Source organism: Perca fluviatilis, chromosome 12, assembly GCF_010015445.1.
Source record: "Perca fluviatilis chromosome 12, GENO_Pfluv_1.0, whole genome shotgun sequence".
NCBI classification, from domain to species: domain Eukaryota; kingdom Metazoa; phylum Chordata; class Actinopteri; order Perciformes; family Percidae; genus Perca; species Perca fluviatilis.
In genome coordinates this window covers 12,792,434-12,811,611 of record NC_053123.1, presented here as the reverse complement: position 1 = coordinate 12,811,611, position 19,178 = coordinate 12,792,434, and the positions used below count along the sequence as shown (strand labels likewise).

General features: G+C 41.1%; 1 protein-coding gene across 7 annotated transcripts in view; it reads left to right on the top strand.

Moving 5' to 3' along the window:
* epha3 (eph receptor A3) overlaps positions 1 to 19,178 on the top strand; it is a 107,301-nt gene that overhangs the window by 4,974 nt on the left and 83,149 nt on the right. For 4 of the 7 annotated variants that reach the window (XM_039817400.1, XM_039817399.1, XM_039817404.1 and 1 more), the window contains exons 2-4: positions 3,468 to 3,532; positions 11,051 to 11,062; positions 11,950 to 12,610. In XM_039817400.1, the coding sequence (XP_039673334.1) occupies positions 3,468 to 3,532; positions 11,051 to 11,062; positions 11,950 to 12,610 (738 nt within the window). The remainder of the gene's footprint in view (positions 1 to 3,467; positions 3,533 to 11,050; positions 11,063 to 11,949; positions 12,611 to 19,178) is intronic. The other 3 variants (XM_039817405.1, XM_039817402.1, XM_039817401.1) reach the window with 1 other exon arrangement.

Genomic DNA, 19,178 nt, shown 5'->3' with positions numbered 1-19,178 from the left:
ATTTCAACATCTGCTATGCCAAGCGATAGTAGGTCACTAGCAAGTGAAAGAAAAAGAGAATTCCACTGCTATTTGAGTCTCTTAAGTCTCTAATTGTATTGGCAAGGTGCTCATTAGGTTTTCTGGCTGGGTGATACAATGTACCCCACTCCCACACCCCCATTCATGCATTCCCATCAGTTTGTGAAACCTCGCGGGGCACTCTGGTTGCCTGTGGCGTGATAGAGTCTTCTCATACTTCCGTTTGGTCAGGGTCAGTTTATGTGTATGGGTGTTTGATGATGGCCTATAGGTATGTGTTTATATATTGATTCACCTGTTTCTACCCCGTGTGATGTTTTGCTCCCTCCCAGACAGGCTGGCTCAGTTTGCTATTAATACTCCTAGTTCCCGTTCAGAGGCACTCCCTGATGGGGCAGGGGCTATATGCTTGGCTGACGCTAGCTTGCTAACCGACCATGTGTGTTTGTGTGTGTGTGTGTGTGTGTGTGTGTGTGTGTGTGTGTGTGTGTGTGTGTGTGTGTGTGTGTGTGCGAGGGAGCGAGAGTGAGAAAGACTGTCAGCAAATGTTTGTGTATGCTCTTATTTTGTGCCTGCTTTGAGTACGCATGTGCAAGAATTTGTGCATGTTTTGGTGAGCATCTGAAAGAGTGTGTGTGTGTGTGTGTGTGTGTGTGTGTGTGTGTTATAAGTGGGTTTGTAAATGCTTTTATTTAGAGGGTGGATGTGTGTTCATCTATTTGGTACATTTTAGTAAAAATAGCTACATGTGTTACATTGTGTGTTTACTCCTCTAGTTTCTTGGATGGGGCACATATTTTGGTGTGATTTTGTGTTTTTGTAACTATATGCACTGTGCTCGTGTTTATGCATGCATCTGTGAGTGTGTTAGTGTGTGTGTGGGTGCTGATTTCCCCAGCCAAGTGCAGCTGGAGGGGGCTATTTCCTCCTGTGATATGACTGCCGTCTAATTTTCTGCTCTCAAATTCCCCCGCTCGGCTCAATTTGAGTGGTGGGCTCGGCTCGTTGAGAAATGTAAATTGGAAGCAATGGCCCTGAATGCTGAGCTGCTATTATCTGACATGAACAGATAGCTTCATTAGCCTCTAATAGGAATGTGTCTACTGCCACTCAACTGGCTGAGTGGCTTAGCATGGCTACAGCTCAGGTGAGCCTCAATTCGGTAGATTTTTTTAGCCTGGAATTTGATAATACGTCTCTTTGTGTGTGTGTGTGTGTGTGTGTGTGTGTGTGTGTGTGTGTGTGTGTGTGTGTGTGTTTGTTCCTTTCTCCGCTTTCCCTTTCAGGATTCTTTTTTTGCCGTGCTGGCTGATAGTTATCAGACTTGCCCGGAGAAAATGATGATTTCCATCTCAACCTTTATTCTAGTATGAAACAACAATTAGTTCACAGAGCAGCAAAATCACTTTTCTCTGCAAATGTAGTTGTGAGGGGTAAATCTTGATTGACTAAAATTGTGCCACAGCAGTCATTCATGACCCACAAATACTCTCTTTGGCTGTCTTGGGAGATGTGTACACTCTTGCTTATTGAAGCTTTGCATGGGAGCGTACAGGGAGATTGTATTCCTTATATTTTCAGAGTGAATAGAGTTACAGCTGGAGGGCCTGACTGCACTGCTTCTTCACTTTGTTGTGTATGTGTGCACTCACTTGGGTAAGTATGTGTGTCTCTGTGTGTACACTTATGTATGTTGAGCTGTGGACTGATTTGCTCTCAGCAGCATGAGGAAGAGGCTGAGTCAGTTTCAGGTTCAAACTTGAGGACCATTAGAATGGTGGGACTTTATTGTTTTACCATCTGTTTGCACTAGATGCAGGTCACTTAGTGTGCAGCTTAGTATAGCAACATACAGCAACATACATTCATGTGTTATTTTTTTTTTTGGATAAGTCAAAATCCGTCACACTAAACATGCATTTACGTTAGAATCATTTAAAAAACGTACTCAGCAGATTGGAAAGCCCTTTTAGAATGTCAGTTTGTTTCCTCAGTAATAAAAAGAAAAGACAAATAAAATTAAACATCTTCCTTAAAACGTGCACAAACAGGAGTCATGACAACCATGGTTGTATCACCATTTGTCACACTTACGCCCACTTGGTTTATCGGTTTGTTTCTTCTTTGCGCTACAAATACAGCATTAGAGCCCATTCATTTTTTGGGAAACAGAATGAAAGAGAATAACAATTTTACTCAAAATGTCATTAATTTAAATTAATATTGCCAACTTATTGCCATTAATTTTATTGTAGCCACACAAACAGTTGATTCCTGTTATTTTATTCAAAGTGGAAGTACTCAAGCACAAGTTGTATTTAGTTAATGTTTCATGAATGAACCCAAACAAAATCTGGTGCCAAAATGCAGTGATAGCTCGCCTACTGAAGTGGAGAATCCATACAGCACAAGCTGCCTTCACATTCCTCACTCCATATGTCATGGTCCATACTGACAGTTGTATTTGATGACAATAATTCACACCACAGCCATTTGTACATACTAAGAATAGACAACGTTGAAGCTCATTTCTTCTGTGCTTGAGGAAGATACTTCATGGTAGATTTGGCCAACATATGCACTTAGAGGGTTGCTAAGCATTATGTGTTTATGTGTGCATAAAAGTGACCGATTTGGTCTGAGGAGGTGGACAATATAAAAAGTGTGTTTGCCAGAAAGTCACAACACCAAAATTGCTCTCTGTTTCAACTTAAATACTGACATAGCGGCTACTTTGGCACCATATGAAACCCAAAGACTTAACTTGCACCATCTTGCAAATGGAGCTCCTTCTCTGATTTGTCATATTCCATCTATTAGACACGGATTTCCCAATCTACATCCTGGTTTCTGTTTGTTATGAATGAATTCTTGGCAGGACAAACATAACATTGTATTTTCATTCATTATAAACAGAGATATATTTTGTTTTCAGTGTGGCCAATCCCATTCTGACCACATCTGAAACTGCCGATTGCATCTGAATTTAGATTTGATACAGTTGTGCTTTACCTGGTGAGAGTCCAATCACCATGGGTGTAGTAGAAAGGGTTGTTCCATGGGTCAAAAGCATGGAACTTGGAAAAGAAACGCTTCTTTTTTTTTTTTTTTTCTTCAAATGTTGTTGAAATGTCTAATTTGAGTCCAATATCTCTTCCGGATATTTGTGTTGTAGCTAGTTTGCCCGACTAACTCCAGCTTTGCTGCTTTAGACAGCAAGACAAGAAAGCCGGCTCTCACCATTGGTTCGCATAGGATACGTAGCATGCGTGTGTATGTGTGTGTGTGTGTGTGTGTGTGTGTGGCAGCTGAGCAAATAAAGTCATGATGAGTGCTTGAGGTTGGGGATCCCTCCTGTGGGATTAGATGAAACTAATTGGGGCTAACGAGGCCTAGACACTCATATGTTCTCTTTGTTTTCCCTCTCTTTCTCTTCCTCACCACAGTCAACCTGTTAGATTCTAAAGCAAGCCAAGGGGAGTTGGGATGGATTTCCTACCCATTGCATGGGGTGAGTAACCTCTATCTCTACATTTACCCACATCATGTTTTAATATGCTTACATTAGGGGGGCACATCCACCGACATCAACTGGATGTTGGATTCAGCCCCACACCACATCAAATCAGGATTTTCAAACTCCTGTGGTTCTCACTATGTTATGTTGACCCAATGAGCCATGTGCAGATTAACCCACTTTTCTTTAGACGTTTTTTTGTTCATTCTCTGTCTCTTAGGTTAAAGGTTAAGCATTCGGAGCTTGCCATATGGTCAAGATGCTTAAGGGAAAATGTACTGCTTGTATGTGTGGTGCTGTGTGTATTTAAAGAACGATTAAAGCATTAAAGGATTTTAGGTTGTAGACACAAAATCATCCACACAAGAATGTTGATAGGCTTACCCATTTTTTTGGTAAATATCACATCAACAACAGAAATAGCATTACCTGTTGTTGCATGCACACATTGTAATTCCATTGTTGAGATTTCACTTGTTAATCCATTTCTTCTTAATTGAAAATACACACCATTCTGTCTGTCACACATGCTTTAATACAATTATAGTCTTTTAACACGTTTCAAGTTGTTCAAAAATCTACGTATAGCACTCATGTTAGAGATGTGTTTTAGTGCTGAAAAATTCTATAACTTTTTCTTCCACAACAAAAACACATTATTACATGTAAGAATTGTACACCTTTCATTAAACAAACAAAAAACAACCAGCAATGTTGCAGTAATATAGTTATATACGTGTGAAAAACAATCTCTGCAGCCTCATCTATCAGCCTCTCTCTGCTACCAAAGTCCCTTGAGTGGGCTCTTGCTCAGTGTTTATTTGTCTAACTAGTTAGACTACTGTGCCTTGGGGCTGGGCCACTGACACACAGACACACACACACACACACACACACACACACACACACACACACACACACACACACACACACACACACACACACACACACACACACACACACACACACCACACTTCCTAGTTTTTTCTTTATTAAGTGTTAGAATTACTCCTTGGCAGTGGCTTAAGGTAATCCAGTCATTTGTTCCATAGAGCTGCCAAACCTTGTTTCCTTCGGCCATATACACTGCTGGCACCGTCACAACGTTCAGTTTCTTCATGAGGTTGAACCACAATGAAAAAATGACCCGAAGGAAAAAGTGCAACATGCATTTAGTCAAAAGACAATTGCAGGCTACAGGACAATTGCGTGGCCATTTCAAGGAGAGATTGATGTTGTGCTGATAGAAGTTATTCACGTGTAGGAAAATGCGCACCAATGTCAGGGACTTGATCCAGCATTGAACACTGGAATGTGTGAAAGATGTTATGCAGTGTGCGCAGAGATCTGCTTTATTTCATGTTATTTGCTTTGACCGGGTTCAGAAGAAAAGCATGTTGTTATACAGTTCATAAAAATGATGCAGGAATGGAAGCCAATGTCATGAGAATGACTCCAGAGAGAAAGAGAGGGGATCAAAAAGAAAGGAGAGACAGAGACAGGCAAAATTGATGAACAAAGAGAGAGAGGAAGAAAGAGAGAGAAGAGGAGAGAAGGAAGGACAGCAAAGGATGAGAGAGACAGAGAGAGAGATATTGCTGATGATCAAGTCCTCAAGGTGAATCATCTGTAATTACTCACGTCATCCACTGACTGCGCTCCGATAAGCAGCCTGCCCTGGGAGAGTGCTGCTCACAAATGATTTCTCATAATGTGGCAGTGGCACTGAGCCCTCAGTCACACACACACAAACGCACACACACACACACACACGCACACACACGCGCAACATTATTCACATTGATGGAGAGGCCACGGCTATTGGCCTACCGAGACACACCGTGCTCCGGTCAGAACAAATTAAGAGCTTAGCCTCCACATGATGTTCGCTCCGGAGCATCCGACTAGACTGACAAGTGTGTGTGTGTGTGTGTTCATGTTTAGAGTGTGTGTGATCCAGATATACTGTTATCTGTCTGGGAGGCAGGCTGATTGCTGAGCAGTGTCCAGGGGGCTTAGCCCTTCACAAGACTAAAGAGTGTTAAAGATTACATTCTTGCATGCTTTCATAGCATTCTTCAGCAACAACCCAACACCCCAGACACTGACTGTGAATACAAAATTGAATTAATAGGCACATACAAAGTGAAGTATACAAAAAACTGCATTTCTGTTTTTTGCCAGGACTGTTGTGTTTTGACTCAATTGTTTGTTTTTGCTTAGCTAGTCATTATTTACAATGTGAAATTTGAAATACTAAAATATTTGAAATGTTAAAGATATAGAAACCCACATATTTGCTCATCTACTTACTTTGACAATGTTTTGTATTTTTTATACTAATAAAACAAGTGTATGCCAGATGTTACAAAACAGTGTTCCTTATAGGAACATCAATATGATCAAGTGAATGGGACTGATTATTCGCCCTCCCAAGAAAAAAAAGGAAAAGAATGTAGAAGTTGTATTGTATGTGCAGGGAAATATCCTGCTTGTAATTGTGTTTACATGTTAGGTTCATACTCTCCACAGGATTGTAGCTCTTTCATAAAAGCAAAGTCACAATGGCATTGACTGAGCTTTTGTATACAGCGAGGAAAATGCTTGACATCTATAGAAAAAAAAGCTGGCAGTCGCAATATGTGAACTCATGAGAAATACTTAACACACACAGACATTCACATCTCACATACTAATTCTCAGGTCTGGAAGAGGAGGGTGGTGGGGGGCCATGCACAGTATAATGGAATGGCTTTCTATATTCTGGACGAGGTCCACCACTTCAGTCAGCCAGCTTTCTATTTTTTTTATTTATTTTTTTTGCTGTCAAAGTACAGACTGCTGTTTCAACTTCTTTAGTCAGCCAATGGCTCTTAAAGCCCCCCATGCCCTGCTGCCACCCCATCTGTGAAATCAGCTGACCAGCATAAAGTGCGCACATTGCCCCCCAGAAAGAGAGAGAGTACAGAGAAAAGCCCATCCATAAACGAGGATTAGTCCGGAGGGCAGAGGGACCAGAGAGGAGGAGGAAGAGGATGAAGTATAAAGTGTGTTAGTAACTTTTTTTTCTTGTAAGACCAGCTAATGCAAGCGCTCTGACTGACAGCAAGTATACAGCATGGCAACATATTCAGAAACACCCTTTAGTACAAGAAATTCATTAGACCTGAGCATAATTAAAAAGCGCAAACAAACCAGCAAAATGTCCTACCAGTGTAACCATTGCAGTACTGTGAATGTATTGCAAACGTGGTTCTTTGGAATTAATTGAAAATTCATTGTTTCCAGCATCCTTCAGCAATTGTTACTGATGTGTCCCTGAGCAATGCATGAACAGGGACTAGCAGGGCAAGGCTTTGAGCTGTTCAAAAACAGGAAGAAGAGAAGGTATGAAGTGTGTATTTAGGTTTCCCTTTGGTAAGAGCGGCTGATGAAATGTCCTCTGACTGATATGCTGCAGTTGTCGTGTCTGTGACCCCACTGCCCTCAATGGAACCCAACGGCTCTGCACTTGCTCTGAGCGCTCCAGATTTTTAGATTTAACCACTCCAGCTGCAGAGGTATAATGGACAGTTGTAAATACACTTTATATGTTGTTGTGTGTTTTTTCCCAATATGTTTATTGTAAAGCCCCATTTAGTAATTCCACGTCCAAAATACAGACTAAAATCTAAAATCTCAACTCTTTTATATTAGTTAAGCAATAGCTCACGACAGGTTGTATATGTTGTGAATATATTACAGCTAAGGGGCGTTGTTCGGCCCGGCGCTCATTCTCAATCTTCCTTAAACACAACTAGTCTTAAATGCATTGTTACCCTATACTGGTCCATAAACCGGTCCATTAACTCCCATTGACCTGCGTTTCTTTGAAGTGGGTGAACTGGTGTGCTGACTCGCTGACTCTGAGACGTGCCTGGTGCCGTAGTTGTAGATGTCATGAGCAGATCAAGTTACCACACTCCATTTGACTGTCCCTTTTAGCTGCTTCACCTACCTACAGCACAGATCAGAGAAACCAGGAGCGAGATCACACCAGACTGTGCCCCAACTGTGGGGTGTCAGGGGTCTGGTGTAGGGTCCTAGTGTTGTTATATATCAATTAGAGGACAGGGAGAGAGGAGTTACGCCCCCATGGAGAGAAACAAGGGGGTTGCTGCTCACTTGAGACCTTTTTTTATCCTGGTTGACGTACAAACAGTTCCACCAATTCACAGTGGGAGTTGGCTCCAAAAGGTAGTCGTGGTAAAAATGTTGCCTCTGGTTTAGAAAAAAAACAAACTGTAAAATATTACTGTCTGACAATTGGGATGCCCATGAAATAACATGCTTTTAATGTAGAGCATTATCCTGTTTTTCTGGATCTGGATAATTTTGTTGAGACATTCTCTATTTATTTCACTCCCTCTTGTCAAGTGAAGGACACAAAACAAGCCTCAGTTAACAAACAAGGGGAAGTGATTCAAGGTTGTCATGATGTAATGTTTGGGGATGGGGAAGAGGATAGCTCCATGTAATAGATGCTATCCTCCAGAGTGGGATCCTCACATCAAGCGGAGGTCTCATTTACTTTGGCAGAGACTTGCTTAAGTCAAGCAAGTAATCTTCTTTGGAATAGGATATGGCAAGCCTAAAACCCACATTTAAGCATACATACAGACTGATGCATACACACACACACACCTGGGTTTGATTTTGAACTCTGTGTATCTGTGTGTGTGTGTGTGTGTGTGTGTGTGTGTGCGTGTCTATTTGTGTACAGCAAACTTCAGACCCCTCCCAAAGACAGCTTAAAAGCGGAGAGCAATCACTCGCAGTCGCTTTAGATTTATCCCTGTTTGCATCATATTGGTGGACATGAAAGTACATAAAGGGATAAGACATAAATCCTGCAGCTCTCACAGACATCTGCTTATAAAGACACACACATATACACACACACATTCATGCAGAAACACAAGCAAGTGAAACATAGTTCATGTTCACACACACACTTGCTCACTCAGTATATAGATGTTTACGTACAGTAATGCACACTTGTTCTGTGAGAAACCACTTGTTCCAGAGTAGCCTACGTTTAGGGTAACGGAAAACAAATGTGGCAAAATAGAAAGTAGCATTATCATTTTGTCAGTGGAGAAGCTCTTGAAACAGTAAGATAGGGTATGTGCAAACTAGAGTATTAAGTCTGCTCAATTGACATTTGCTCCATCCTCTTACGTTTTTCATTAGATGCCAGATCATAAGAAGGTAGAAAGGAAGGCACAGAGCCAGTCCTCTAATACTATACATGCTGTGTGCTCTTTATATTTGTTTAAAGAAAATTATTTTTCCAGCTCTAATTATGAATTGTTTTATGTTTTTACATGGCCACTTTGCCATTTGCCAATATTTTGTTGCAAATATAAGCTGCTTGTCATCTTAGTGTACATTTTCTCAAGGTGAAGGTGTCTTCAAGAAATTACATTTAATTTGTTTGGCTGAATATGTTTTAGAGGAACCGATGACAATGTTTTTTCTCTTTTAAAGAAGTACTATGGTCTTGTACAAAGTGCAAGACTTTGTCACCAGAGACCAGGGTTTGCATCCTGAGTTCCACAAGTTCAGAAACACTGTGGTTAAGGTTAGGAAAATATTGTGGTTTTGGGAGAATGTAGAAACAAGTTAACACATCCGATCCACTGCTTTAAGTCAGCAGATCTTTCCCAAATCATAGACATCGTAGTGCTTTGAATGCCTAAACATAACCATGAAAACGATAATCATGCTTTACGCTACAATGCCACAAACAGATACGCTACAATGCCACAAACAGATATAGAGGGCAAACTAATGTTTTAAGACTTTTCAGATACTTTCATTAAAATGTTTCCTCATTAAAAACGTAATTTGTGCAACATTTAAACATATTTTCTGCTGTTAATGCAGTAGTAGTAAGTAGTGTATACATTTAATTTCTAGCATGCAACAAAATATATGCTGTAATCTAATCACATCATGGTTCTATACACACATTTCAACTTGGTGTGACAAGGTTGGAGTATCAACATTGACACACATGGCCTATTTTCATGTATTTTCGGACAGAATGTAATCTGTATATTTCTGTATTGTGTTTATTTAGTAGGTAATATTTTTAACCAACAGCGGTGACGCATCACATCTGCACAAAAAAGTTAGATTCCGGGTTGTGCTGCTTTCAATCCTGGCAGAAAGCCATGTTTAACTCTAACAGAATGTGTATATATAAAGCTGAAGCAGATTAGGATGCTTTCTTTTCACGTAAACTGTAAGTACATTTTCATATCAAACATCATGCCAACAGAATCCCTAATCAGCAATCAAGTGGCAGCTCTTGTCTTCCTCTGCTTTCTGTTGTGTCAAAGTCTATCATCAAATCTTTTTTGCTCGTTATCACATCATTATTTCTACCTATATTATACGCTAAGCTATTTCATTCGAGAGTAAAGTGAGGTGAAATGTTAAGTTTAGCTTATCTTTATATTTAGCCCCACTCAATAGTGTCTACTTTCCCCTGTTATTGTTAGATCTATAAAGAACTTGGACTACAGTCTGATGAATGAGGTGACGCTGAGGAAAGCATGACGGGGGAGACTAAACACCAATGGAATCTCTCCCCTCAATTTTCCTTTCACTTTATCTCTCTTTCCCTCCCTCTTCCTTATTTCAGCTATATCTCTTTCACTTTCTCTACTTTCTCCTTTCTTCTTCTTCTTCTTCTTCTTCTTCCTCTTCTTCTTCTTCTTCTTCTTCTTCTTCTTCTTCTCTCTCTCTCTCTCTCTCTCTCTCTCTCTCTATGTCTCTCTTTCTCATGGGTGTTTCATTAACTTTACTGTGAGATGAAAAGCAAGTGGCTATCCTTCAGCCTGAGAGGTCCTTGAACACCACACACTCATATATATGGTCTACACCCACACACCCGGCACACACACCCACGGACCGGCACACAAAACCATGTAATAGAGAACCTCGACTTTCTTAGCTCGTCATTAATTCCGGTGTTAGGCTGAAAGCACCTGCTGTGTCCGCCTGCTTTGGGACTTTAAACACTTCACATGAGCCTTATGTGAATGTATATGTGTGTGTGGGTTTATGTTTCCATTAATGCTTGTGTGAAAAGAGCGATAATTCAGTTTCCACTTACCCAGAAAGCGTTTCTCTTTCTCTCTCTGTCTCTCCCCCTCTCTCTCTCTCTCTCTCTCTGAAGAAAGCACTGCTCATTCATCCATTCAGAATTTTCACGGAATGAAATACAAATAGTAAAAAGCATCAATTTACACATTTAGGCCCATTCGTTGTAATGACTGTCATTTTAACCACAATGAGCCCAGTGTTTCAGGTGTTTGCCCATTCATCGTCGCTCCGATTCAGTGTTGATTTGCCTGGACAGCGAAGCCAAAGCGCATGATCAATGAGTCTTCCCGCTGTGTTGAATTCAAAAGGAATGACCCCGCTTTCTTTTTCTCCTCTCCTCTCATTGCTTTCTCCCAGTGGAGGGAAAATGTAAGATAGACACGAACGTTCCTGGTATACACTCACATCTGTCATCATACTTCGTAGCTTCTTTTGTTTCATAGTGGATTCAGCACGTTTCCTTTAGTAGCAGTAGTACTGTGATGCAAATAACCAAGACTTGCAGCTTGAAATACCTCACTTGTAGAGAAAAAAAAACATGTTAGTAAAAGGGTGGAAAAAAACACTATAAGATTTTGTTAATATTTAACAGCAATTAAGCAGCTTAACACAAATGTAGTAGGATTGAGAAGAGAAATCACACTTCCTGATTTTTCTCTGAGGTATTTTCACAGTGCTGTAATCGAGAAAATTTGGCTAAGGCAGCAAGTTTGCTTTTAATTAATTTGAGTAATTTACAAGAGATCTGGTAGTGTGATTTTTCACCCTTAAGTGTTTATTAGATGCTTAGTATTCAGCAAGAGTGAATCTGGTTCTAAATAATTCATCTGTAAGTGCTTACAGGGTGGAGATAACTTTTTATTTTTCTCTCTGCTATCCACCCCTCCTTTCCTCTTTCTTCCTCCTTCTCCGACTCCAAACTCCCTCTTTATCTAACCCCTTCCTCTTTAACTTCCTTATAATATCTTGGATACTTTTTTTTCCTCTTTTGACCCTAAACCCTATTTTCCCTCTATCCCCTTGCTCTGTCTCACTTATTTGTCCTCTTATCATCATATATTTTTTACCTAAACTTTTTAACCCCTTTGTTCATTCTACCTTTCCTGTTTCCTCCACCAACACCTCCTTTTCAACCTTAAATATGCCCCCTATTTCCTCTTGCATGTATCTCTCTCTCTCTCTCTCTCTTGTTTGTTGCTCCTCCTCGTCTCCCTCTGTTTCTCTTGTCCATCTCTCCTTCTCTCCATCTTTTTCAGTGGGAGGAGATCAGTGGGGTGGATGAGCACTACACTCCCATCAGGACCTTCCAGGTCTGCAACGTCATGGAGTACAGCCAGAACAACTGGCTTCGCACCAACTGGATCCCTCGCCAGTCAGCCCAGAAGATCTACGTGGAGCTGAAGTTCACCCTGAGGGACTGCAACTCCATCCCGCTGGTGTTGGGCACCTGCAAGGAGACCTTCAACCTCCTCTACCTGGAGACGGACGACGACCAGGGCAGCCACTTCAGAGAACACCAGTTCACTAAGATTGACACCATCGCCGCTGATGAGAGTTTCACCCAAATGGACCTCGGAGATCGCATTCTCAAGCTCAACACTGAGGTGCGCGAGGTGGGTCCCATGACCAAGAAGGGCTTCTACCTGGCGTTCCAGGACGTGGGCGCCTGCGTAGCTTTAGTTTCAGTGAGGGTTTACTTCAAGAAGTGCCCGCACACTGTGAGGAATCTGGCCTCCTTCCCTGATACGGTGCCCATGGACTCCCAGTCGCTGGTTGAGGTCAAAGGCTCATGTGTCAATCACTCCAAAGAGGAGGAGCCTCCGCGAATGTACTGCAGCACAGAGGGGGAGTGGCTCGTGCCTATTGGGAAGTGTCTGTGTAACGCGGGATACGAGGAGAGAAGCAGCACCTGCCAAAGTAAGACAGCTCTTCTTTCATTTTCAGTTGCATTTTATTTCTCAGTTCTCTCACGCTTTCTGTCATTGTTTAAAATACGGTGATACAAAGCAAAGTTCGCCAAGGCTGCAAAGTGTGCAAAGTGTTTGATGAGAAGACTGTCGCACTTCATAACTGTCAGCCCAGAACCTTTAATGCCTGATGCCCAACCTTTGTGTATATCTGTGTGTATGGTTGTGTGTGTATGGGCATTCTGTATGTGGGATACCTTCAAAAGAACCCAAGATTCCCACAGTGTTGCTGGATAGTTGTACATTACTGTGTGTGATCTGTTAATCAGGTCTGTGAGCTGCATGGTGCAGCATGCAGTGGTTCAATAGACATCTTCTGTGTGACACATCATTAGCTATGGGAAGATCTTAACCAGAGTAGCAAGGATGGGACTGATAACCCAGAAGAAAGGAGTAGGCTGGAGTGGGTGGTGAATAATGAAATAGTTGCGGTGATGGTTGCGAGTGTTGTTGGAGTCATGAGTGGGTAGACATTGGAGTCTGGAGATACTCCACCACACCAGTCTGTTGTCGCTTTGGAGGTGGTTGCTAAAGCCAAAAAGTACATGTCTGGCTGCCTGGCTTTGCCTTTCATTTTCAGTCTGTCACATCATTACCATCACACATGCATTGCAGGGGGATTGATTTAAGTTGTAGCCCATTGGTTATTGGAAAGAATCCAAATATTTCAATGATAGAAGTTACTGAAGATCTCTGTGGCTCCTGGTGCTACAGAAATTGAAACATTGCTCTGTGAAACACTCATTACCTGAGGGTTTTACTAGCATATTCGGCTGTTTTCCAGACAACTTGTTTATTGATTGTTATTGTCCTTTGACTGTACTTGTTCCTCTTCATTTAACTTTACTAACTACTTAGACATTAAGCACCTGATGCCCCATAGTCACTTTTACATCCCCTTTGGGATCAAGCAACCAGTGGGTTCAAAGGTTAAGTGTCACAACAAGCCTTTCATCTCAGCAGAAAATATCCAAGTGCGATTAAAATCAACAGTTTTATGATTTAGTAACTTCCCAAAAGTATATATTTTTTTACCTTTTCTTTAAAAAAAAGGGCTGTGTGTATGTGCACAGGCATAACATATATAGTAGATAACTTTGCAAAATTACATTTCCTGTGTGGCTTCCTGTGGCTAGTGTTACAGCTTTTATCAATTACAGTTGCAGTACTTCATCAGTGTTTCTCTGCAACAAGATGTTTTCCATCCGTACAGTAGCTCATCCAGTGCAGCAGCTCCATAAATGTGTTTTCATAATATCCCACCGTAGGTTTTTTTAGAAAGTATTTTTAAATACATAATATATATGTTAAAGCAGTAAGTTAAATGTATATGTATGTATGTAATGTATATAATAATTTAAATATCTTGTAAATAATGTAAAATAACAATAGAAGTGGTTGCTTACTTTTTGCTCTACTGGTTTATGTTTCTGTATATTTAGTTTGACCATGCCAAAGACAAACAGCTGAGACAGAATCTCCAACTGCATGGTAAACCCCACCGTCTCTTTGCTGTGGCTTGTTTTTTATGGTCCATATCGGACAAGATGTGCCTCTGCCTAAGAAGCCAGGCACAGCATCTATTTGAAAGCAGCCTCCTCTGCATTGCGGCTGTTCCACAATGGGTTTAAAGTAAAAAAAAAAAAATGTGTTGGAAGTTTGTCTTTAGCTCTCTTTAAGTCCTAGTTCTTGTTGCTGGCCCTAAATGCTCCCATGTTCATCAACTCTCTCGTCTCCAGAACCATGCCCAGCGTTAATTAAAGATCAAAGGCAGTCTCCCAGGTCAAGCCCCTGCTGTCAGGGCCAAGGGAAGCTCTTTTTCTGGGGCTGTGGACTGCAGACGAGCCTGTCTCACTGTCCAGATGCGAGGAGAAACTTTGTCGCAGCTGTCAGATGAAAACCTCATATGTGCAAAATGTAAACAGCTTGGGAGAGAAGGTGAATTGTAGGCAAAAGAATGACAACCAAAATAAGGGTTATCATTATATATAAATGTGCGTGTTTAAAAGAAACATTTGACCGGGGCCATTTACTTCCTAACCTTATTTACTTCCAAGAAAAAGGGTGTTGAAGACCTTTTAAAGGCATTCGAATAGCTCTTAATTGGAAGTGTGCCATGCCATTTCTAAATCTTTATCCAAATGATATTAATAAATTAAAGAAAAAAATAAACTATTTTGTTATAACATTTTATACAAAATGTTGCCAGCTTCAATCCACAAATTCTGCTTTCCGCCCCAAATTTGAAAGGACAACAGTTGTAGTTAGAATAGGACGTGATGTAGACAAATGGCAGCCCACTGTCCCCCTTCATACCACCCTTCTTTCACTTCCTGTCTCTGTGAATTGTGTGAATGTTTGGATGTATTTGACAATCTCTTATTAGTTTCAGAGAGGTCTAATGGACTCTAATAAGGTCTTATGTTACCCTGGAGTGGGACAGCTGCACCAACAGGCCCCCACAGCCCCCGTGTGCAGCCGTCGGGGGCCCCAGCGCACAGCTCGCTCTCCAGGCCCTCTGTGTTAACAGATAGATGACTGCATGCGGGTTAGGTCACCGTACAGACAGATAGCGAGAAAGATGAAAACATGTTTACAGTGCTACAGCCAGATACAACAGAATGAAACAGATGTCTGAACCATGGTTTCTCAAGTGTTTACATGTCACAGACAGAAATCAGGCCCCAAACCCACCCCACCACATGACTCCATAGAAAAAGTTAAATCGGCTATACATTGCTATTTCTCTAAACTAAACAAACAAAATGAAATGCAGCTAAGACCACTTAATACAATTAATAATCTAGTAATTACAACATACAGTTGTTTGGATTGTGTGTTTTGGTGTTGGGTGCTTTGACTGTTCTGAGTCAGATGGATGGAGCACCTTTACTGAATATTTCATGCTTTAACGCCTCGAAGCAGCATCTTCCGTTAACCTAAGCCTCTGTTCCATGAGAGTGTGTGTGTATGTGTGTGTGTCTATGAGTGTGAGAGGAAACTAGAGATAGGAGAGCAGTTGCCCTTGTTTACACAGACTCCAAAGTGTGTTTAAGGGCTTTAATAGAATACACTCCAGTATTAGACTGTCATTATCTTGCTTGTGTGTGTGTGTGTGTGTGTGTATGTGTGTGTGTGTGTGTGTGTGTGTGTGTGTGTGTGTGTGTGTGTGTGTGTGTGTGTGTGTGTGTGTGTGTGTGTAGCCTGAAATGTTTGCAAAAGCAAGGATGTTTTTTCAGTGGCGCCTTCAAAAGAACACATGAATTCTGTCTGGCTTTGGCAATGGGACACAGTGTGTGAGTTGCTGTTATGAGAGTGTGTGTGATATGCATGTGTGTGGCGGGTGGCTGCATTACATACTGTATTTCACACGATGCAGTGTATATTGCTGTGAGCATATTTTGATATTTCATCATTCATATCAGAGCAGATGTCAATGGATCTTTTGTCAGGGAGAAACGCAGTGAGTGCATATGGCGTTATTCAGACTGTACGAGGTGAATGGAAGCGTCCGTCATCGTCTGGATTACTGTATGTTTTGTGAGCAGGCTTCGGCCTTTCCACAGAGAATGTGAGGCCCGATCTAATCTCGCTAAGTCAGTCTTTCATCTGTCATTAGAACAGACTGGAGCAGGTGAACTAACTCCTATCTACCATCAGTGTGAAATTCCTGCAACCCTAATTTGATCCTAAAACAGCAAACGGATGTCTGTCTGTCGAGTTTGAGTATGAGTGTGTGTGTGTGTGTTTGTGTGTGTCTGTGTGTGTGTGTGCGTGTGCGTGCGTGTGTTGCAAATGCAAGCAGCTGTTCTGCTGTATGTTGCGGAGAGACCCAGGTTTACATTCTTACTGGATTTATCAAGACACACAATCCTCAAACTTGCCAGTACCATAATGCTTATTATAATTACAGATATACAGTAAATCCATATACACAGACACAGCGACATACTGTATATACTCAATATACTTAAGCCTGAGTTGCTGGTTTTGCATGGATTACTTTCCATATCGTATTATAAGTGGAAGAAGAGAGAAAAGCACTAAAGGTGAAAGTAATTTTTCCCCGTTTTAAAGGCACTATAAAGTAAAGATAATTTTGCACTGATGATATATGTTCTAAAATGATTTGTTTTTGATGACTGCAATGATTTCAGCATTCCCAAATGACAAGGCCTTTCTCTCCTTGTTTACTTCATGTCCTTCTTCCCTCTCTGTCTTCGCTCACCCCTGTGGCTGATGGTCTTGGCCGCTGGTTCAAAGACCTCCGTCCATCTAATGTTGAATGTTTTATATCACTCTCCACTCTCTCGCTAAAGTGATTTAGCTGCTGCCCTCATGCACAGACATGCTTGGCCTTCGAGCAGACACATTATACTTCTTTCATTGGCTGTGTCACGCAAACCTACATCAACCTGACCAATGAAATGCTCAAGCTCAGCACTCCAAAGTCCAAAATTTAGCATCCATTTTATTCTTTGGTTTGAAGCAAAGCTTTAACAATAATTTAAATGACTCCCTGTAATGTTATTGGGGTTGCTGGAACTGCCAATGAGAGGTTTGCTCGTCCCTAAGGTTTTTGTAAAATGGAGGAGATCCAGTGCGGCTGGTGAAGAAACTCATTTCGCATTTAGCTTGCAAAAAACACTCACATGCTTTCAGGAGTGGTCGGACTACACCAGAGCTAAAATCCCAGTAAATTTGGAATTTTTTGAGCTTAAGAGTTATCAAGTCGCGAGATAGAAGACTAGCCAGAAGGGACACCAGTGTTGCTCTGATTCTGCTAAGTGTTTTTGTACGATTTTGAAGCCTCTCTGCCCCCAATCAGAAACCCTTTAATGCAGTCCAACTGAACTGCTGCTACCCAATTAAACCTTTAATGTTAAGCATCAAGTTTGACGTTTATGTATTTAAGAGTTATACCCAATGTTTTTCTAAGGAATTCAAGGTGGGATTTGAATAATTTTGTGTGCCACATATGTGGTCTTCTTTGTTGAGAAGAATAAAACGTAATGCTAAATATTTTAGCATTTGGTTTCTGCTTTAAATATTTATTGATCTAATACCAATAGAGGCCAATTAGTAAAAGCAGCAGCACTGCAGAAGTCCCACGGTCATGGTTTCCATTTTCCTTCTTATTTTTCTCATCACCCACATTGTTTTTTGTACTATGTTTTTTTGTATATTTTTCTGCCAGGCTGTTGAGGCTGAGAGCTGTGCATTCATGGAGCTATTGGCTCTCTTCTGTTCCCTTGGAAGGACTCTGTTTGTTTGTGTTGGCCATTATATAACTGCCCAGCTCTCCACAAGAACAAGTCAGTTCTTCACACAAACCACATCCCCTAAATTAAAATGACAGTATTTCTGATCCAGCAACAGGCTTATATACATCACAAATTCTTTTCTTGCCTTCTTTTGTTAGCAAATATGCTTTTGCATTGTTATATTTGTTTCTCTGTGTGTGCTTCATAGAATTGTAGCATTTATTTATCCAGTTCACTGAGTCCTCTGGGCCGTTGTTCCTTTTTTCCAGCAGCCCCACAACAATAGCCTGTTACTGTTCGGCATTCAGTTCCTTGTTAACGGGCACCTCCATAGTCATTGTTGAGAGCAGGTGTTACTCATATACTTCTTTTCAAATGTAATCCAGGTCCTCTGTCCTTTGTGTGTGTGTGTGTGTGTGTGTGTGTGTGTGTGTGTTTGGGTGAATGAAGTGTTATATATTGTACATGGCTCTGTTCTAACACTAGTGTTCCATTGCATCAGAGTCCTCCTTTCTTGTCAGTTTAGCTTAACGTGGAGGCTTTCTCTGCTGCAGCCCTTTGGCTGTGCACTGCCTGGCATTTCCCCTTTTTGGAGCTGAAAAGGAGAGGAGAGGCTGGAAGAAAGGACAAGGCCAGGATTGAGTGCTCCAGTGATAAAGTAATGTTCACAATACACTTTACAACATTTTCTGAATGTAAAAAGTACAGCAATCTTTTTTTTTTTTTTTTTTTTTTTTTACTCCTGAAATCACAGTGTCTCATCCCAAATAGCAGAGACACTAGAGATAGAGATATACTTTCTCTAGTTGATGGCAGAAACTTTTCGGGAATATCTTTGGGATCATTTTGGGATTCCGCACCTCTGACATTTGTCGTGTTTCCATCAACGTATTTTTATGGGCACTTTGAAGTATCGCATTAGAAAATGTTGATGGAAATGGGAAAATTCGAAAAAACATAATCAAATTCGCAAAAAAGTTTTTACGCTCGCTTGAGGTAGTTTTTGCCTTTTTCCAAAAAGAGTTAATACGCAAAATGGGAGATGGAAACAGCTTTGCAGAATAAGTTGTGACGTAACTCACATAACTATAGTCCCGGTATCGATCGGATGGGGGAAGGATCGGGATATGGGTCCCATCCAGTGTGCTGTTCACTTGTGGCACTAGCTGCGTAGTGGAGTTGCGGTGCGCTATTGCCCGTGCCTCAGCCATCTCGGGTAAATTGACGAATTGGTTCAACAGCTTGAATCGTATG